General features: G+C 44.1%; 1 protein-coding gene across 1 annotated transcript in view; it reads left to right on the top strand.

Moving 5' to 3' along the window:
* The window catches only part of cckb (cholecystokinin b), a 49,703-nt gene extending 39,032 nt beyond the window's left edge, over positions 1-10,671 (top strand). The window contains exons 3-5 of the mRNA XM_056416299.1: positions 8,215-8,335; positions 8,438-8,593; positions 10,303-10,671. Coding sequence (XP_056272274.1) covers positions 8,215-8,335; positions 8,438-8,593; positions 10,303-10,439 — 414 coding nt within the window. The 3' untranslated portion in view covers positions 10,440-10,671. The remainder of the gene's footprint in view (positions 1-8,214; positions 8,336-8,437; positions 8,594-10,302) is intronic.
* Positions 10,672-13,099: the final 2,428 nt, after the last annotated feature.

Genomic DNA, 13,099 nt, shown 5'->3' with positions numbered 1-13,099 from the left:
AAAAAAAAAAGCTCCCACCAAAATCTTTTGAATGACAATGAAAATCGGTTCGACGGGCTAATCGCTGGTTTCCAATCAGCAGCGGCGTCACCTGTGATCCACCTCAACCGCACACACCAAAACCCCGCGGCGCCCGTCCTCCCGTGGACTCGGACACATCGAGTCCGGCGATCTCCAAATTCGTGTCACGTTGCAGCTCTGAACTCTCTCAGAATCCAAAACCAAACCCCACGGACGCCTCGTGAATTATACATCCTGTGGGAGGGAGAGACGAAGGAGTGTGTGTGTGTGTGTGTGTGTGTGTGTGTGTGTGTGTGTGTGTGTGTGTGTGTGTGTGTGTGTGTGTGTGTGTGTGTGTGTGTGTGTGTGTGTGTGTGTGTGTGTGTGTGTGTGTGTGTGTGTGTGTGTGTTTACGAAAATCATTAAATCTCCTGCTGTCTCCAGCACTCAACAAGTGTTTGGAAATGGATGTCACGCCAACAGAGCAGCATAAAGGGAAGTACAGAGAGAAGTGGGCCTCTCTCTTCTTCATGTTTGTTACAAGACTTTGAAGCATAATCAATAAAGTTTTCACACAGTCCAGACGACACCGACCACGAGGACGGGCAGGACAACTCTCATAAACACTCGCCACAGAATCCAGCCTCACCGCTCCTTTTACCCTCAGTTCTGTGGTTGAGAAGGAATTCATTATATTAATTCACTGTTTATGAGTATTTATTTGCATGAGAAAAGTCACATGGCAACTATTTGGCTATTTACACACAAGTTCAATATGATTTATAAAAATTCAGCCATAGTTTAGTTGAAAGGCTTTTATAGCTTAAAGCTCTTTGTGGTCGTAGTAAAAGCATGAAGAGAGACGAGTATCTGAAGGTTGTGGTTGTTAAAACATCTGCCTGAGGATGTGAGTCTAATTTTATACTTATTTGACTTACTGTTTTCCTTTTTTAGTCACATTATTTTCATTTCTCAGTCGTTTGCACATGCTCACCCGGTATCTAAAGTGCGCCAGGGTTTTCCAGCTTATTGTTTCCACAGTGCTGCGTTCACAGACTAGGAAGTGAGATCCCAAACTGGGAAAATAAAACCCCATTTGTAATAAAGTGTGGCACAGAAAGCCTTCAGGTGGAGGCATGGTAATGGGATATGATCACATGATGATGATTTGGTTCAGAGCTATTTGGTCAGACATGATGTTTATATAAAACAATTTTTTTGGGGGGGGGGAGCTGTTTGCTGTTGATGGGATTTCATTTTCACATGTTGAAAAACAGACATCTCTGAGGCTCATTTTCGAGCAAACCGATGATATTTGGTGCCGGGTGAGTTTGAATGATGTTGTTTTTCACCCGGATAAACAAACCAGAGTAAACACACATCGCGTGAACACGCTGCATCATCATCATCTCCGCAGAGGAACACTCAGTATCTTCCTCCAGGTGAAAAAGACCTGGTCCCGTGAAATAATGAAGTGATCGTTTCTTCAGAGGTGATCAATATTTGGTTATTACGTAACAGATCGTGTTTGATGTGCAGCTGTGAGGTCTGGGTATTGGTTTCCCTCAATGAGAGATAAGCCTAATGATTCATAATCTTCTTTTATTGGCCAATTTCACACAGATATCCGCCAACAGCACACGGACATCTTCCTGCATGAGCGTGCGACTCATATACACAAACATGGGGTCATCAATCTGGGGGTTTAATAATTAATATTCTTGTTTTTTGGGGGGGGGGGCTAAAGGATTTTTTACTTAACTGCCGTGACGTGAGTTATGGAGCTACTTTGGTCTTTTCTCAGAGAGAGAAAACATAAAAAAACATGATGAATGGAGAAAAAATGTTCCCAAGTGAATTCAGTGTATTTTAAATAGCCCAATATCACAAATTTGCCTCAGAGGGATGCTGGGACTAGATTTAAAAGCCACGTTTACATCTGTGATTGGAGGATGGAAAGGGCGGTGATTAAAACACTGCAATGGTACTGTAACCCAAAAGCACGACACAAAAACAGGAATGCATAGGAGGCTTTTTACTTAGTGATTCAGGCAGGGTCAAAACCGGGTGGTCCGTCAAACAGGGCAACAAATCCAAAAAGGGGCAGGCAAAAATCTGAAGTCAGGTCAACGGGCAAACAGGGTCGTAACGGGGAGATCAGAGTTAGTATTTAGGAATTCGGTGGAGAGTTTGGCAATGACACACAAGACAATCTGGCAGAGGACAAGTGGAAGAGAGGGAGCTAAATAGTGAGGGACTAATGAGGGGATGGGCTGCAGGTGAGAAGGGCGTGAGGACCAGGTGAAGGGAATGAGGGACAATCAGGTGAGGAGGACAGGATCTGGAACGACAGGAGAGTTAATTAAGAATGCAGGATGAATATAACTATGAAGGTGGGGAAATCGTGACAAAAACACATGAACTTGGTGCGTTTTCTGAAGAAAAACCCCCCCAAATTGGACTTTGTCTCAACCCGATGCCGGGTCAATCTGACGGGGTCGTGACCTCAACGCTGGGACTAATTACCCCTCCACTGCAACACAAGAGCAAGAGCGCGTCGCCCACAGCTCGTTGAGGACGTGCAACGTGCGCCTCAGGCTGCGTTGGAAATAATTTCCTTGTTTCTTTGTAATTCAGCGTTCATTAGTTAAGCAATAGTAGGGGGAGGGGGGGGGGGCACAGTTCAGAGTGTCTCAAAGTTTTAACTCACAGCGTTTTTATTGTGATTTTTCTTCTTTTCTTGTAGAGCTGGTGTTTAAAGCTCGAGATATAACAAAATAATTTAGAATTTATAAAAATAAGTATATTAATTAATCACTGTTTCCGAAAAATGGTTCCAAATAATTTCAAACATCTAAAAAAAGAGTCGACGGTTTTTATTGCAGAACTTTATTGAATTCGACAAGAGGGTAAATCTGTCGGCTCACAGCCCCTCCCCCCCCCTCGCTTCTCCACACCCCCTGGCAAATGTCAGCTGCTATTTTTTCCCAATAATATAACACAAGATGGGAGTTGTGGGTGTGTGTGTGTGTGTGTGTAATTTCCACTTTAACCATGCTTTGTAATGTACCTGTTACCCAATATCTTAAAGCTTGAAACACATTCTTATGTTCCTCCACCTCCTGCCTCTAAAACACATAATCAATATTGTATTATCACATTATTATTATGTTTTAAAACAGGTTTCTCGTAGTTCTGGGGAGTCGGAGTTCGACATATTTTTTAATTGATCTCTTTGAGAAGACACCGTGACTCGGCCATTGCGATGTCGCCTCTCACGCCGCTCACGCCGCTCACGCCGCTCACGCATGCACACATACAGGTGATTGCCTTTCCCAAAGAGGGTTAATATCATTGGGCCTGAAGCGGACTGGTGTGACACACACACACACACACACACACACATATCTGCACGAGGTCTCATCGGGGATAATAAGGTTTCAGCTTCATTATCATCACAAAACATCCTGAATGATGTCCCCACGCCCTTTTTTTCACTCATCAAAAGCTTTTTTAATTGCACCGCGTTTAGAAATGTGCCATGATTTAATTACCCCCCCCCTCCCTGCCCCCAATCAACTTAATTGGATGCAACATTTTACTCACGCACACGTTTTGGATGTGCAGGGAGAATCTGTAGGCGTTGACTCCGTAATTGGGGGAAATGTATTTGGCGTATTTGAAGCTGCGGGCCGTATCGTCACCTCCTTACTTGTTTCTCTTCACTAAGGGTATATAACTGTTGTTCAAGCCTCTTGAGAAGGTAAGTTTGAGTAATATCTTTTACTGTCGTGCATTTCACTAATGGGCTCCAATGAGGGGAGATTGATGCCACCGGGGCTGAAGTGGTAAAATACTCTACTTTACCACAGAGGCCAGGGGACGAGGGGGGAAAGAGTTAGAGCTCACTGGCGGGAGGAAGGAGAAAGGAGGAAGGAGGAAGGAGGAAAGAGGAAGGAGGAAAGAGGAAGTAGGAGGAAGGAGGAAGGCCAGTGTTTTGTGTACTGGAGGTTTTCTTCTCATTAATTGTCTGCAGAGGACCCTAAGTGATCTATCTACCTCCCTATCTACCTTCCCTTCTACCTATCTACCCACCTTCCTACCTATACCTATCTACCTAACTTGCTACCTACCTACCCACCTTTGTAGCTACCTTCCTTTCTACCTACCTACCTGCATACCTTCCTACCTACCTTCCTTCCTTCTTTCCTATCTACCTACCTACCTTTCTACCTTCCTTCCTACCTACCTTCATTCCTACCTACCTACCTACCAATCGACCTACAGACCTACCTTCCTAACTTCCTTCCTTCATTGCTACCTATCTATCTATCTATCTACCTTCCTTCCTTCCTACCTATCTACCTTCCTACCTACCTACCTATCTTCCTTCCTACCTTCCTTCCTTCCTTCATTCAGACTCGGGGAGAGAAAACACACACACATCACGTTACACGTTACATTAAATACCTGTTTCACTCTCCTTCAGAGGTGGTGGTCATGTCACGATGAAGGCCCGTACATCCATCCCTTTTCCTTTCTTTCCTTTACCAATCGTCTTGCGGCGTTCCACCAGCTCCTCGAGTTTGTTTAGTTCTCACGTGATTAATCTGGACCATCGCACTCTGGTATTCTCACCCCGCTCACAGATGGGCGTACGGTACGACGTGCTCCCGCTGACACGAGGCTCCCGCTGAGCTTCAAAATTGAAGCGCTGCGACACGCCGCTCCCGCGGAGCAGATATCATGATTGGTCCAACAGGTGCAGCACCTCAGGGACCCGCGGCGGCCCGAAAAAAGCCAGAGAAGCTCGAGGGTTAATCACCTTGAACCGAGAGATAATGTAAAAAAAATAAGTGAATTACATTCCCTAGAATATTTCTCCTCCGATGTTTAAGTATGTGCTTAATGTGGACGACTATTATTTCACATCATGATATCTCAATGTTTTTGTGTGTGTTATCGCTCCAGTTTAAGACGATAGATTATCATATTTAACTATCGCCCTCGCCTGAGTGCATGGCGCGTCGGAGACGGTAATAGATCCGTGCATTATTTAGCGTGTTTACGAACTGTAAACCAAAGCTGCGAGCGAATGCCCTCGGCGAGGGGTCTCTCACCGTCCCTCTGCATAATTGCAGATTTCAGTTAGATTTATTTTCCACGCTGTCCGCCGTCAGCGATGAGACGCGTGAGCGATCGTTCACGCCAGACGTGCGTCGGATGGACGCTGAGCGGTGGCCTTTAAGCTCAGAGACATTATTGGGCGAGAGATCACGCTCAGCAGGTTGTCTCCAGGCTGCACTGAGTCCACATCTTAAACTCACACACACACACACACGCACACACGCTCGTACGCCGCCTACTCCACACGGTTAATTAGTTCTAATTCGGACGGCCGTGGCCTCACCTCCTACACTCGTGCCTTCGGATCGTGTCTTCGGGGAGCGAGAAAGACGAGCAGACATGGAGCGAAGCCACAAATACGAAGGAGAAAGCTGAAGAACGTGTCAGAGATGTGATGGAGAGAGAGACTCGTCCTACCTACCTACTTTATCTATCTCTCTACCTCCCTCCCTACCTCCCTACCTTCTACCTATCTATCTCTCTACCTCCCTACCTCCCTCCCTACTTACCTACCTACCTATCTATCTCTCTCTCTCTACCTCCCTCCCTCCTTCCCTACCTACCTACCTATACCTACCTACCTACCTACATATCTATCTATCTATCTCTCTACCTCCCTACCTACCTATCTACCTCCCTCCCTCTCTACCTACCTACTTCCCTCCCTACCTACCTACCTACCTATCTATCTCTCTACCTCCCTCTCTACCTACCTACCTACTTCCCTCCCTACCTACCTATACCTACCTACCTACATATCTATCTATCTATCTATCTCTCTACCTCCCTCCCTCTCTACCTACCTACCTACTTCCCTACCTACCTATACCTACCTACCTACCTACATATCTATCTATCTATCTATCTCTCTACCTCCCTCCCTACCTACCTACCTATCTATCTATCTCTCTACCTCCCTACCTTTCTCCCCCCTCCCTCCCTCCTCCCTCCCTCACTCTCTACCTACCTACCTACATCAGACATTGATGAGATTGTGCATCACCTTTCAGTGTGTTTGAGGCATCCCTGATCTAAGTACAGAGTCCACCTCTAATATTACAACATAAATCCATTTAATCTAAAACCTTCAAAATAAAAGCACGGGATAATTTTCTTAAGAAAAGGTGATCACGCCGTCAGGGGGCCACATAAAGCGATGCGGTGTTTGACACCTGTGGCGTATAGCGTCGTAGTTTGAATTACCTCTTTTAAGGCAGCTTTAAGTATTAAAGTAATAATTTCATAAACCTATTTTAGAGACATTGGGCTCATATCTCAATGTTAACTGCAGTTACAGTAACATGTGTGATTCTACAGTTTCTAAAATGATTAATCTGCTATTTAAGTTGTGCTCTCTCTCTTAAAATATCTTCTTTTTTTAAGAAAACCGGTTTCAATCCTTCGACGTTTTGGTCGTGGGGCAACCCTTTTCATTTTTTTCCGGTGACAGTTTAGATGATGGTCGTTCATCCTCACTGGCAGCGGCTCAAGTCAAGCGGTCGCCAATTACACCAGGGACTCCCCACAGATGTAACTGCAGCGATTCTTCATTTATTCGGCATCGATAGAGCACTTGATCCATATTCCATTGAACGGCAGAGTTACTTATGAGTACAGCTCACTGTGTGTGTGTCTATGTGTCTTTCCCCTCCTAATTAGACCACAGTAAAATGGCGTGTGCGTGTGTTAACCGCCTTCTCAGTTGGAGCTCAGTCACCTGTTAAATGAAAACAAGTGAAAATTCTCCTTCGCTGCTTCCGCCCACTTTTTTTACATTTATTTTTATGTGTGAACATCCTCTGATTTCTAATGCATGTGTGTGTGTGTGTACAGATACACGCACCCACACACAACCGCACACACACACACACATGCCCGACCACACACTCGTGACAGCCTTTTTATATTATTAAAACAAAAAGATATATATGTTAATGTCAATTTCAAGACACACTTTTAACCCTGATGATTCCCCCCCCCCCCATGTGAATGCACACTCTTTTACACACACACACACACACACACACACACACACACACACACACACACACACACACACACACACACAAACAAACACACAAACAGGCAGCTTCTGATTTTTTTTACGATGACCAAACAATAAAGACGATTAAAACTGAAGCACGCTGTTGGTATTGTTCAAATATGCGGAAATAAGGCACAGAGGAATACACAGGATGTACGCTGAGGCAACACACACACACACACACACACACACACACGCACACACACACACAGGGTGCTGAGGGTGGAGTATAAAAGGGGCATCCTTCCCACTCAACAGAGAAGTGCTCTCCTCACTCTCACACACACTCCTCTGACACTGAACCTCATTTCTCAAGGTAAGGAAACCGCTATGTCTTTATTATTGTATGACGGAGCGGAGCTTCAGGCATTTTACAAGATGTTGTTTTTAATATTGTTATTATATTGTGTACCCTTCATAATCAGACTGCATCAGACATGGAGGCAGTTTTCATGAAAAGTCCAAATATGTTTTAATTTTGTGTAAATTTTTGCCTTTATTTGGTTCATTTCTCACACGTCAAACGATGCAAATATGTAACATTTTGGTGTATTTATTCCAAACTAATGAGAAGATTCACATTTTAAATAATGATCATGTTTTACTTGTTTCTTTTCATTTTACTCAATTTATTTCCAGAGATGAATTAGATTAGATTTAATTAGAAAACTTTATTTATCCCCAGTGGGTGAAACTCATTTGCCACCAAAAATATGTTCCCCCCCCCGAATGTAAATCTGTGTAAATGAGAGATTCTCTGACAGCCGGGTCACTCTGACCCTCTGAGATGCAACGACCCTCCTCCGCCCCTCGGATGACAGGGTGAATGGGGCTGTTCTCTGATTCACGCTCTTTCCCTTTTTATTTTTATTTCTTCACGGTGCACGTCAGAGCGATCGCTATCAGTCCAAAAAGAGGAATTGTCTGGCAGACGGACTCAGTTGTGCTTTTTGTGTGTGTGTGTGTGGAAGGTGACAAGGAGATCTCAGATTCATGACACTTTTCCGCCGTGTGCCCCCCCCTCTCTCTCTCTCTCTCTCCAGATGACTGCAGGTCTGTGTGTGTGCGTCGTGCTGGCGGTCTTGTGTACCAGCTGTTTGGGGCTCCCCTTCTCCTCCCAGCCTCTCGACGAGGGCCACCGCTCCTCGTTCGCCGCTTCCCAAGGTACGGGCGAGCAAAAAAAGCAACAAAAAGGGCACGTCGCACTAAAACAACACCATAAGTTTCCTCGTCTGACATCTTTGTCTGTTTGTTTGTGTTGAGCAGCGTTCCTTGAGGGTGACATGCACACCTTGGGAGAGCCCCGCCTCCAACACAGCCGCTCTGCCCCCCAGGTGAAAGCTCTTCCTCCGGCTGAGGAGGATGCCGACTCCCGAGCCAACCTCAGTGAGCTGCTGGCAAGACTCATCTCCTCCAGGAAAGGTGTGTGTGTGTGTGTGTGTGTTAGTTTGCATCATACCTGCAGCTCCGGCAGCATCTTGAAGGATGTTTGGGGAGTGTGTAAAGGAGAAAAAAGCATCGGGCAACTGCACATATTTGGTTCATCTTCTGAGACGAGTACTATCTCCTCCCCTCGATCTCGCTAATTACTGGAATCGGCGCAGAGCCATCTTAGTAAAACAAATTAGTGGCTCTGAAAAGCTTTTGTGGTTTGACAGAGTGCGTATTAGTGTGCGTGGGCTTCCGGCCATTCCCCTCATATTATCTTATTTCACTTTTTTTCTCTCCCATCTGACTCCCAGTCGCTCTTCTTTTTGTTGTTGTTGTTGTTGTTGTTGTTGTCTTTTTCAATGCCGAGAGACAAAGCCCTCGACCCTGCCTCGGTTCCTCATGTTCAGGGCTCTGATCTCTCATCAATACACTCAATACACTCAACGTCGAGACCTGAATCTTCTGCTTTGGCTTCCACGTGCCATCGAAAGCTAGAAAAAGACTCTCCGAAAGCTCTGCAGAAAAAGTGTGTCCTCCGTCTTCAGCGACATTTGCAAATTCAAGCTGCGAAACTTATCGTCTGCTGTTGCGTAAGTGTAAATAAATGCAAAAAAAACGGACAGCGAAGACCATCGAATGTTAAAGGGCACGTCGGAATCGATAAACGAATGTGTGCGTGTGTGTTAGCCATGCGTGTGTGTGTGTGTTTGTGAGTGTCCGTGTCGGTGTGCTCGCTGTTCACTTTGCATGTTCGGTCGTAGGAGGTGTCATTGTCGAGCCTCCTGCAGCCAATCGGAGCACGCCAAGGAACTTAAACGCTGTGTGTGTGTGTGTGTGTGTGTGTGTTGCGTAGGAGGATGTGGGTGAACTGAAAACAGAATCTCTGCTAGCGCTCAATTGATTACCAAAAGTGATCCTCCTTCTGTTTTGCAAGAAGGGAGGTCACGTGTGAGGGAGAAGAAGAAGAAGAAGAAGATCATTTGGAGGGAATGGACACACATGTCGGCCGCGCATGGACACACACACACATGCATGGACACACAAGGGCACGGTAATAGTACGCTGTCACCCTAAAGTCCAGCTGGTGTTGGAACGTCGCCCTTTTTAAAATTGTTGGTGTTGTGTGAACTCGAGAAAGAGACAATTTAAATGTCCATGGAAACGGCTTCACGACATAAAAAAAAACCAAATAGTCCCGGAAACCACACAAACACAAATCAACCAAAAAAACCTTTAGTCTCTGGTATCAACAAACACCAGATTGTAAAAAGTGTAACATGTTGAGGAACTTTAACTCGACTAACTGTCTGAAATTTTGAATAAAAAAACCCAGCTGTGAAAAATATTAAAAGCATCGATCACCGCGAATACATTTTAGTGCATTAAGACCAGCGAGAGCACCACTGGCGTCCGATTTCACCCCGAAACTACCACCGGATGTCATAGATTGGAGATGTTTTAGTTATAATTTTTAAAAAACTAAACGAATCCTCTTGCCGTGTTTCATACAATAAAACAAACAAACAACGTTTTACTCTCGTTGAAACACGTTTCTACGGAAACCAAAAAGCAGGACCACGAACCTCATGCTCGACAAACTCTGAGGAATACTGATTTCCCTCCTGCTCTGTTCCCCCTCCGCCCACTCTTTCTGTCACCTTCACTCCTCCTCATCCACCTCCTCTTCATCATCCTCCCAGGTTCTGTTCGTAGAAACTCCACGGCGAACAGCAGAGCCAACGGACTGAGCACCAACCACCGGATAGTAGACAGGGACTACTTGGGCTGGATGGATTTCGGCCGCCGCAGTGCAGAGGAGTACGACTACACCTCGTAGAGGGAAGCCACGGCTCAGACCCCACTTGGGAAAAAGGAGGAGAAGAAGAAGAAGAAGAAAACACGCAAACGGGCTCCCCACTGTCTCACAATAAAGAGTCGATTTATGATGTATTTGTTGTACATTTGTTTGTAAAACTGTAATAATGCAATATACATATGCCAAATTTTACAGAAAAGCGCTCACGGTTCAAGGGTTGTTTGTTTCTGGTTTCTTTATCATTTCGAGTGGAAACGAGCGGGATGTTTGTGAAGATCTGTTGGGACTAACTGGACTGAATAAAGGTTGGAAATATCACACTGCATAATATGAATATTCTTCCAATGCAATATGCATGGCGCTTGAATCGGAGCCATTAAGATACATTAGGTGTCAAAACCAGGATTATTTGTGGCACCTCATTACTTCTGTTATGAAATCTAATAAATCAGTAGAGACACCGTGAGTGTGTGTGAAGACTTAACACACACACACACACACACAGTCACGTTGGTGATAGTTTATGAGGACGGCCTTTTGAGTAAAGAGGATATAAAATCATCATTAAACGACTTAATTTATTTTATTTGTTCCAAATCTTCATTAAGACTTATTAAATTCCAAAATCAGTGTCATACAGATTTTTTTCTGTTGGTTCAAACTAATCGATCCAATTCCAAGTCTTCCTTTCCCTCTTCCCTCCCCACCACCGAGTCCACCAGACTCTTTGGCTGGTTTTACATGCACACAAAAAATCAAATGTCAGTGTCTTCCAACTGAAAGTCTGCCACTTCCTTCTCTAACTTTTTAATTGCGAGAGAAATTATTCCTTTTTTGGCAAGGACATGAATTTAGTTGGGGATGCATAAAGGAAGATGTGGGAAATACATGGTTAATGTGTTAACACGTGTAGCACTATACCTTATATTTATGTCCCTGGGACTAGACTGACTTTATCTGTGCAACGTGTGTCCCTGGAGGTTTATTGAATTTAATTTATAAAATTAATTAATTAAATTAAATTAATTAATTAATTATTTTATTTAATTTATTTATTTTATTTTATTTATTTTATTTTATTAATTAATTTTATTTATTTATTTATTTAATTTATTTTATTTAGTTATTTTAATTGTTTTGCACAATTCAAACAATAAAACGAAATAAAAATCACAACTAAGATACATGAATATCACAGTGCAGGAAGGGACAAAAAGCCAAAAAAGCCACCTTTATAATATTTAACATTTTACAAAATTACAAACATAAAATGAAAAATGCATAAGATAGACAACAAAAGAAAAAAGAAATAAAAATAATTCCCCCACTGAAGGGGGAGATGTTTGTTCACCTCTGTCAGAAATCTGAGTTTTGTGGCGTGAACCGGATTTGGTTTACGTCACAAACTCGAAAGCCAATCGCGCTTCCCGTAAAGTGGACATGTGATCACGTCAGTTGTTATTCTCTATAAACATGGGACGGGTCACTAAACACAGCTAAGTGGTTTCGTGGTCTAAACGTCCTCCTCCTTTATTCTGAAAATACAATATGTGATGTAACGAGTGAATTTTCAGAATTACTCAATGAGGGGAAAAAATCACATGAGCTTCCATCTTCCCTTTTTTATTATTATTTATTGTTGTTTCTTTTTACAAAGAACATTAGGTTAAACAAAAATATGATTCAAAGCAGAGTATTTTTTTTTTATTAGACAAAAATAGAGAGTATTTTTAACATATTTAAAAACGTATCTGGAGGGGAACTGTGTGGATTATTGTATGTAAAGAGTATTTGGATTGGATTGGATTGGATTCAATTTATTGTCATTGCTAGAGTACAGGTACAGAGGCAACGAAATGGCAAGAAAGGATGAAGATTACAGCATAACATGAGGAGAGAGAGCACATGAAGCACATACATTTTAAACATGACTTGCAACATGGAGGGGGGGGGAGGTAAGCCAAAGACTGGGTGATCTAAGCCCAGCCATTGGGGGGCAGAAGGTAACCAGCACAGACAAGCAGCCAGCCAGTCCAGCAGCCATTACGGCGCCAGTCACAGACCCCGTCACACTGGGGGGACGAAGCAGGCGAAGGCGTGGGGTGGGGGTGAGGGTCGTGAATGCATATCAGTGTGTTGAAAGTTCGTGTGCGAGTGGCCTGGTATGTCGTCCTCCCCCAGGCCACAACAGACAGAGTTCTCAGACCGCAAGATGGTCGTTGCCATGGAGATAGCCTTGAAAGGTCCTGGGGAGACAACAACCACAGGTGTCTGTGGATAGGGGGAAGGGAATGAGAGAGGTTCTCACTTCAGCGATCTTCAGGGGAGTTGTTGTTCCAGTAACGGCCTCGGCCAAGGCCCGTTCTGGTTGAGGGAGCCGAAAGCAGATCAGATTGGGATTGTTTGGTTTTCCAGTAGATGCATTCAATTTGCGCAACTACTATCCCTCCATTTTCCTCCCATTTTCCAATAGGTTTTCAAATCGATCCAATTCATTTGCAGAGCCGTCAGCTTCTCCACGATGTTATCATTCTGGCGGTTTAATGCCACAGTCTGAGTGCCAACAACTCTACCCAGCGCATTCGGGCAGCCTTAGGGGGCTTTTAACGGCTGTCACCGTTTCCTTAATTTTCCGATAAGCCAGGGCAGCGCCAAATCCAAACAGCAGAAATCCTGTAATC

This window comes from Pseudoliparis swirei, chromosome 1, assembly GCF_029220125.1.
Source record: "Pseudoliparis swirei isolate HS2019 ecotype Mariana Trench chromosome 1, NWPU_hadal_v1, whole genome shotgun sequence".
Classification (NCBI taxonomy): Eukaryota; Metazoa; Chordata; class Actinopteri; order Perciformes; family Liparidae; genus Pseudoliparis; species Pseudoliparis swirei.
The sequence above is the reverse complement of the archived record's forward strand: the minus strand, read 5'-3'. Positions and strand labels throughout refer to the sequence as shown.